This window comes from Astatotilapia calliptera, chromosome 16 (assembly GCF_964374335.1).
Source record: "Astatotilapia calliptera chromosome 16, fAstCal68.1, whole genome shotgun sequence".
NCBI lineage: Eukaryota > Metazoa > Chordata > Actinopteri > Cichliformes > Cichlidae > Astatotilapia > Astatotilapia calliptera.
This window is the reverse complement of record NC_137437.1, coordinates 12,214,937-12,223,562: the sequence shown is the minus strand read 5'-3', so window position 1 is coordinate 12,223,562 and position 8,626 is coordinate 12,214,937. Positions and strand designations below refer to the sequence as shown.

General features: G+C 40.2%; 1 protein-coding gene across 1 annotated transcript; it reads right to left on the bottom strand.

The window, feature by feature from the left end:
• Nucleotides 1–3,195: 3,195 nt before the first annotated feature.
• LOC113007988 (hydrocephalus-inducing protein homolog) lies at nt 3,196–5,881 on the bottom strand. Its single transcript, XM_080291007.1, has 5 exons — nt 5,769–5,881; nt 5,433–5,542; nt 5,079–5,301; nt 4,065–4,274; nt 3,196–3,944 (listed from the first exon to the last, which is right to left on the bottom strand). Exons 2-5 carry the CDS (start codon nt 5,459–5,461, stop codon nt 3,777–3,779), a joined length of 630 nt encoding a protein of 209 aa, XP_080147133.1. The 5' UTR covers nt 5,462–5,542; nt 5,769–5,881; the 3' UTR covers nt 3,196–3,776.
• Between the last annotated feature and the right edge of the window lie 2,745 nt (nt 5,882–8,626).

The following is an 8,626-nucleotide window of genomic DNA, read 5'->3' as shown; positions in this document are numbered from 1 at the left end:
TGAAAAAACATCATGAAACTTAAACTGGAACTGAAGAAAAAGTATAATAGATATTGAAAAGATAAATGCAAGTTGAATAGTTGAATGTCTTGTCTTCGTTTTAAAGTTTGAATGGTGGCTCTATGTCAATGTATGTGGAAGTAGTAAGAGTTTAAAAATGAGTAAGTTGAATGAGGATTTGAAGGGTCTCCCCATTGAAATACATTATAAATTTTTGTTGAATAAAGTTGAATAAAATTAAAAATATAAATGTTAAAAATATGAAAAATGGAAGCAGTGTTGTCCAAAAGAATAGGAATCTAACGGTGTTGGAATGGTTTTTCTAAGTTGAACGGTTTTGAAGGAGTAGGATTACAAAAAACGTACGGAATACAGAATAAAATATAATAATAATAATAATAATAACTAGAAAGTGCATTTTCTGAAGAAACTGCAGTGTGAATGCTTGAATCTGAATGTATGCACTGAAATGAATTAATTGCTGAATTTTGAGTTAAAAATATTGAATGAGATTAAAAAAAAAAACAAAAAAAAAAAACGAATTTAACCTGAAAACAAAAGTGCTGAACTGCTAAAAGCTGAAGGTTACACAGAAGAAGAAGTTGGAAAAAAGCTGAAAATGTTTTAATTGTAAATTAGAAAAACCTAAGAAATGAGAAAAGAACATTTAGAGTCAGAAAACATCTGAAAGAATATTAAAAGGTCATATTCTTTGAATCACTGAATGACTAAAATGTGATCCCTCCACTTGGACCCACACAGTTTAAAAAGTTTACATCTCTGAGCTTTGAAAGACAAGATGTTGGAAAAAGAACAACGATGGCGACGTTTTGAGGGTAAAATGATGGCTTTAACACTGTGGACACAGCAGCAGTTGAAAGAGAAGTGTTTAAGATGAATCTTGGCACAGTGGCAGAGAGAGCTCGTTAAGCAGGCAGGTGTGAGCCTGGTTGCTATAGTGACCGCACCCAATGGCTCCATACACACGGACACAGACATGCACCTCACTTTTGCTGCTTAAAATGAACAGAAAAGTCAGGCCGAAACAAATCGTTCCCAAATGAAAAGTAAAAGTCATATTGACAAAATTCTTTCACTGTGAGCGACAGCAATGTCTAGTCTACCAAATTCTCAGTTTTCATGTCTGTGGAGTTTATTATATGGACGTGGTGACAGTGGAAAGACACCATGCTCTTCTGATTTTCAAACGAACCTTCTGAGCCATTTTAACATTAGAGTCTATGGAAGAGTTGGAGGGAGGAGGCTGTGCATTGGTGACATTTATGAAAGAACCATAACACCTAGTACAATAGTAAACACATTGGATGAAAGAGGACAGCCATGGCTACGTTTTGAGGGTAAAATCATACCTGTAGAGCAAACGCTGCGGACACAGCAGCAGTTTTAAAAAAGATTTTAAGATTAATTTTTTTGCTCCTCTCACTCTAGCAGTTGAGCTCTCTCACTCTAGCCCCAACATTCCGTCCCATACACACCCATTATAAACTCTGAAACGGGTGAAAAAACATCATGAAACTTAAACTGGAACTGAAGAAAAAGTATAATAGACATTGAAAAGATAAATGCAAGTTGAATAGTTGAATGTCTTGTCTTCGTTTTAAAGTTTGAATGGTGGCTCTATGTCAATGTATGTGGAAGTAGTAAGAGTTTAAAAATGAGTAAGTTGAATGAGGATTTGAAGGGTCTCCCCATTGAAATACATTATAAATTTTTGTTGAATAAAGTTGAATAAAATTAAAAATATAAATGTTAAAAATATGAAAAATGGAAGCAGTGTTGTCCAAAAGAATAGGAATCTAACGGTGTTTGAATGGTTTTTCTAAGTTGAACGGTTTTGAAGGAGTAGGATTACAAAAAACGTACGGAATACAGAATAAAATATAATAATAATAATAATAATAATAAAGATTACAACAACAATACTGTGAATGCTTTTCAAGCATTCACACTAATAATAAAGATTAGAAGAACAATACTGTGAATGCTTTTCAAGCATTCACACTAATAATAAAGATTACAACAACAATACTGTGAATGCTTTTCAAGCATTCACACTAATAAATCACATTCTTTTATCCAGGTGATAAGAACAGATCCTGAGCCTTGCTGCTCTGTGGTCGACGGCTCTCAGGTGGAGCTTGAATTACGCATCAGTGCTGTCTGCGACTATGTGAAGTTAAGCTGCAGCACAGACATCATCCTCTTTGAGAACACCATGCTTTTCCAAACCAGGCTGCAGCAGTAAGTCAGGTTTTGTGTACAACATATTCCAAGTCATCAAACCTAATAATATATAACATGGTATTCTTGTGAAACATTATTTGGGGTTTCTTATTCATCAGATAGAAATGAAAATACTAAAGATCAAAAAGATAGCCACTAAAGGCCACTAACATTACATTGCTCAACAATCTGCTTCTCAGAGCTCTGCCTCCAGCACCAGAGAAAACTGTGCACTTTAACGCTTTACTGGGCCGTAGCCACACCGTCACTGTAAAGTTTATCAACTATGCCCGCTTCAAAACCACGTACTTCTGTAAGGTAAAAACAAAACAAAGAAGAAGAAATAGCCCTCTTCTGTCTTTGTATACATTCATGCTAGGATGACTTTATATGCATTCAGTGTCAGCCTTCATCACTTCTTAAGACACCTTTTTATGTGTTCTTTATAATTTGTCAACACACAACTCAGTGTCTGTATCTTTCTGTCAGTTTTAAACAGAAATTTTCTCGTGTTGTCTCTCTCCTCCAGACTGATTACCCAGACTTTATCGTGGACAAGAGTGTGAGTGTAACTCCGGGTTTCCACGTGGGCTCAGAGGCCAGCGTGGACGTCTGTTTTGAGCCTTCTCAGCTGGGAGAAGTGAAAGGCCAGCTCAGCCTGTCTTCAGGAGTTGGTGGAGAATACATATTTCCCTTACATGGGTTATGCTTGCCCCCCCAGTCTCAGGGCCCATTCAGCATTAAAGCCGGTGGGAACATCATCATCCCCTTCAAGAATGTGTTCCTACAAACCACAGCTTTCTCTTTTCTGGTAAAGACCAAGTAGAATTTGTGAAAATGGGCACAGTGAGAAAACCAGATCAAGCAGTGGCGTAAAACTAAAAATGTCTTTTATGTCAAGTGATTTCCAACGTACTAATTCAAACACATCAAAAACAGGCAATATTATTAAAAACAGGGATGTTTTACTGAGGAGTATTTACACTGTTCACTGCGACACCATGAAACATTAAATTTAGCCTGGAACAGATTGCAGAATTGTGCAACCCTGTCTATGTTTCAACAAATTTGACTCCTGTGTCTCTCTGATACAACTTTCACTTTAGCATATTTTTTTTTAGCAATGATAAATGCTTCAGTTTAATATATGTGCTTTACTTAATAGTACATCTTATTTTGATGTACAAAATACAAAATACAGTTATTTTGTATTTGTTTGTTAGTTTGAAGCGGTTGTTTGTGGTTGTTCTGATCAATGCAATTACATTATTAACCTGCAAAAACACTTTTTTCCTTAATAAAGTTTTATTACACATAAATAAACAATATTTGGTGGTTCCATTAACAAACTTCTCCTGTTAGTAAATTAGCTGAATATCATCTCTTGACCTTGTGCTAACCTTGCTGATTCAGCATGTCATATTAAAGTGAACTGACTGTGCCTGTGCTTAGAAAACAGTGCAACTTCCCCATAAATATAACCACACCTTTCAGTGTTTTTACCCCGATTAGTAAATGTGGTCTTAAGTGTTTTACCGCTGTTGCCTAGAGAGCCAGTTGTGCACAGGGAGCAGCACAGTGTGGCTAGTTTTTGCCGGCAGCTCGTGCATAATAGTGTCCTCTGCTTTAGGAGGATCAGCAGTTCCCTGCAAGGAGTACAGCATGCCTGTCCCATCGGGAAAAGCAAAAAAGACTGATCCCTGTGCAAAAGGAAGGACAAATGTACAATTTTCAGGGATTAAATCCATTTAATCAATCAATCGTATCTACATGCATTTCATATTTAACTCAGTGCCACTAAAATGGCACTGCTCCTCTACCTGATGTTTCTTTCCAGAAGTAGTCATGGTCATAGGTCGGTAGGTGATCGTGAATGCCGTGTTCTGGTGGGGCTCGAAGTTCACAGAGAGTGCTGCACTCCAGTGCTCACCCTCAATGACAGGTGCGATGCTGCAACACTGGTTTGTGGGGTTGAGCACAGACAGGGTCTGAGTGTGAGAGCCACGAACTGGGCAAACAAAATTCACCACCTGCACACAGAGAGAGGGCAGCAACAGTTCAGTGACAGATGGCTCAAAGGCGCTGACATTACAAAGAACAGATGACGTATGACGTTTAAACTTCTGATGTCAAAACATCTGAAGTTTCCCACATCTGAGCTACATCTGCTGATATGAGAAATTAATTCCTGTGTCATGGTAAAAAATTAGATTACCTTCAACTCAATCTCTAGATAGACTTCTTGTAGACATTAGTGTTACAGAGCTCATTGAAGCCAAGTAATATTTTTTAAAAACTCTTATATATGTTTCACATCGCCTGATGTTGACCTCTAACCATTCCTACAATCTGAAACACTCACAGTCATCTTTACTATTGTGCCATCATCTGGTTTCAAATTTATTGAATTTATTGACTGGTTACTGGAAACACTGTCCCATGTGAGTGAGCAGATTTGTATTAGAAACCTGAAACTATGCCATGTGGTTATTTAAAATAATTAAATGGAAACAGAATTCGTTAGTTTACTGACTACATAAAGCACTGCTGCTCTGCATGTGAATACTGAAAGGTAAGATCAAAGTCTCTCACTTTTAACTCAATAGCACAAATAATCACTTGCACGTGTAAGTCAGTGGTTTTTAAAAGTTAGATCACATACATGCATCATGTAAATATGACACATTCTCATCCTCACTGGTCTTCAAAAGCATTCAGTTAACCTGAAATAGCTCTTAACAAGTAACTATCCAATGATCAATCAGATGGTTTTTTTTGTTTGTTTACTATATTACTCAACACTGTATTTGTCTGAAAAGGTGCTTCAGTCAAACCTCTCTGCTGGTGGAGGTGGCGATGCAGGAGCCAGTGACAGTAAAGGTGATGGGTGAGGAGGAACCCTCCACCAAGCAGGACAGATTCTCATATCTTGTGTCGTTACGCAGCTCCACAGGGGCAAACGTCACTTGAAAGGAAACTTCCATCCCTGGGTTGATAAATCCTTTTAATGGCACAATGGACAACTCTGCAGGAAAATCCTCTGTTTTCCAGTTAAACCTGTAAGAAGGTGGATTGAAAAGTAAAAAGCAAATAGGAGGATATAATCCTGTGCATGTGACACCTGATTGCAATAATACAATACTGTGTGTCTGTGTGGAGATTTGTTTGCTGGTAGCGTCTAACCTTACCTGGCACTACTGTCGCCAGTATTCGTCATGACAATCTTCTTCTTGACCTGGCAGTGCTGGACCACAGCTCCAAAGGAAAGGCAGTCCTGGTCCAGCTGAACTTCAACACCCTGGTAGTTTTTTGTGAATTATGTTAACGGTAATCGTTGTTATAAGATCATGGCATTCAGTTTAATTCATATTAGTAATACAGTCTATATTCAGAACTTTTTTAAAGGAAGTCTGAAGGAAAGGTTTATTAAAAAATATTTTATGTGACAATTTACTCCTAGAAGCTGATGCTGATCAAGACACATAAAGAAACAGATTATCTGTTTCACAGTGAAATTTATGTACCTGGCAAGAGCCTTGGATGGTCAGCAGGGGTTGGATCAAGCCTAAACACTTTGCCTGCAGCTCAGCAATGAAGGGACGAATGCGCTGATGAGGTGAGAAATGGATCTGAACATTACATGTTCCGCCACTAGACTTCAGCTTCAGCTCACCTTCTGGACTGAAACACAGATCCTGGGAGAGAGGGTGACATGAAGTGCTGCTCGAGTGGACTGCTGTTTATGCATATCTTGCCTGCGTTGTCTGTCTGCATTCCTTCTGATCAATTGGTGTATCTGTGCTGAGCATTAGGGTGCAAGAAAGCTCGATACTGCTGCGGTTTACTAGAACCACCTGTTTTTTCATCTTCTGACCCAGTTTCAGAGGTCCCAATTTCACCTTCTTCTGCCTTGGATGCTCAACTTCCAGCTACAAAAAGTCAGGATATGATATTAAAAACATACTGATTTTGATACATTTTATGGTCAAATTATGAAGCCAGTGGACATCAGAGCATCTTCACATTGGATCCAGGTTTTTGAAAATCTAATATCAATAAAATTATTAAATATGTAGCTTGATTTTATAAATCTTACATGTGTTCAAGTTGCTTTTTTCAAACACATAATACAGTTAAATGCTATATTGATATAAGCCCATATTAGATCTAAAAGATGCCTTTTAATCCATCCATAACCACTGTGAGGTGGGTATTCAATCTATGTTCTAGGTGTAGGCTGACAAGCTGCTCCTGGAGGTCAAATCAAATCAAATCACTTTTTATTGTCACATCACATGTGCAGGCACACTGGCACAGCACATGCGAGTGAAATTCTTGTGTGCGAGCCCCACAAGCAACAGAGATGTGCACAACACAAACGAGCAAAATACAAGAATGGCCAACCTGAAACTAATAAATATATGTACAATATATAATAGTGTATGCATTTCTGGATGTGTATACTAAATGTTTTTCTACGTGTGTGTGTGTGTGTGTGTGTGTGTGTGTATACACATTTTTACAAATTAAATAGTAAACAATAATAAAATAAAATATATAAAAATATACAGAGTTGAATATGTGCAAAACAGTGGCATTACTGTACGGTATGTAGTGCATAATGTTGAAGTTCCAGTAGTGAAGCTGAGGTGTCTATGACGTGTTCAGCAGTCTGATGGCCTGATGGAAAAAGCTGTCTCTCAGTCTGCTGGTACGGGACCGGATGCTGCAGAACCTCCTTCCTGATGGAAGTAGTCTGAACAGTTTATGGCTGGGGTGACTGGAGTCCTTGATGATCCTCCCCGCTTTCCTCAGGCAGCGCTTCCTGTAGATGTCTTGGAGGGAGGGAAGTTCACCTCCAATTATCCGTTAAGAGCACCGCACTACTCGCTGGAGAGCTTTGCAGTTGTAGGCGGTGCTGTTGCCATACCAGGTGATGATGCATCCAGTGAGGATGCTCTCAATGGCACAGTGATAGAAGGTCCTGAGGATGCGGGGGCTCATGCCGAATCTTTTCAGTCTCCTGAGAAAGAAGAGGCGCTGCTGCGCCTTCTTCACTGTTTTGTTTGTGTGTACTGACCACGTAAGATCCTCAGCCAGATGTACGCCAAGGAACCGGAAGCTGCTCACTCTCTCCACAGCAGCGCCGTTGATGGTGATGGGGGTGTGTACTTCTCTGCACCTCCGGAAGTCCACTATCAACTCCTTTGTCTTTGCGACGTTGAGGGTGAGATGGTTGTCTTGACACCAGTGGGTCAGGGCGCTGACCTCCTCCCTGTAAGCTGTCTCATCACTGTTGGTGATAAGACCCACCACTGTAGTGTCGTCCGCAAACTTCACAATGATGTTGGAGTTGTTTAGCGGCTGTGCAGTCGTAGGTGTAGAGTGAGTATAGGAGAGGGCTCAGTACACACCCCTGTGGAGCACCAGTGTTCAGTGTGATGGGGGATGAGGTGATGCTGCCCAGTCTGACCACTTGGCGTCTGTCAGACAGGAAGCTAAGGATCCAGCTGCAGAGGGAGCTGCTCAGTCCTAGATCCTGCAGTTTCCTGTCCAGCTTCGAGGGAACGATCATCCGCGGTGCGCACACTGTCCGGTCTCATGGTGTTCGCTGTGTCGAATCTAGCGTAGAATACGTTTAGATCCTCACACAGAGAGGCCGTGGTCTGCGGTGTGCTGGTTTTCCCTCTAAAGTCTGCGATCGTGTTTAGTCCCTACCACATACTCCGAGGGTTGTCAAACTGTTGCTCCACCCTGTCCCTGTACTCAAGTTTGGCTGCTTTGATCGTGTTCTGGAGTTGGTAATGTGCGTGTTTGTAGTCCGATGTGTTCGCGGAGGTAAAGGCGGCGCTCCGTGCCGCGCGAACATCTCCGTTAATCCAGGGTTTTTGATTTGGGAAGGATTTAACTGTTCTGGATGGGACGACATCTTCCACGCATTTCCTGAGAAATCCGCAGACTGAGTCTGTGTATTCATCAATGTCCCTAGCACTTAAACCCCCGCGAGCCATCATTTTAGGGATTCCTACCTATTAAACCCGGAGAGCAGTCAAATGGTGGAAGTGGAAGCTAAATACCTATAAAACCCAGAGAGCAGTCAAATGGTGGAAGTGGAAGCTAAATTGGCTAGTCATTCATATGTATATTAGGCTGTTAAGTAGGAATTCTGGAGGGAGGGGAGTGGGGGTGAGGGAGTGGAGTGTTTCAGTTTGCCATCTTAAGGAGAAATCAACACACATGGGTGTAGGTCCTTTGTTGCTGACATTTATTGATAAAAACAGTACAAAAAACCAACCATTTGTACACATATTTACAAATAATTCAACATTTTCAGCAATCACTCACAATCCTGGCACTGCCATGGTACCTGTAGTCTGCATTT

What these genes read in the sequence shown, in the direction of transcription:
- LOC113007988 (XM_080291007.1), bottom strand. Translation starts at nt 5,461, where the DNA reads ATGACGAATACTGGCGACAGTAGTGCCAG. An exon ending in ACTGGCGACAGTAGTGCCAG is followed by an intron (nt 5,302 to 5,432) that starts GTAAGGTTAGAC and finishes ACCTTCTTACAG; the next exon opens with GTTTAACTGGAAAACAGAGG. An exon ending in CCACCTCCACCAGCAGAGAG is followed by an intron (nt 4,275 to 5,078) that starts GTTTGACTGAAG and finishes CTCTGTGTGCAG; the next exon opens with GTGGTGAATTTTGTTTGCCC.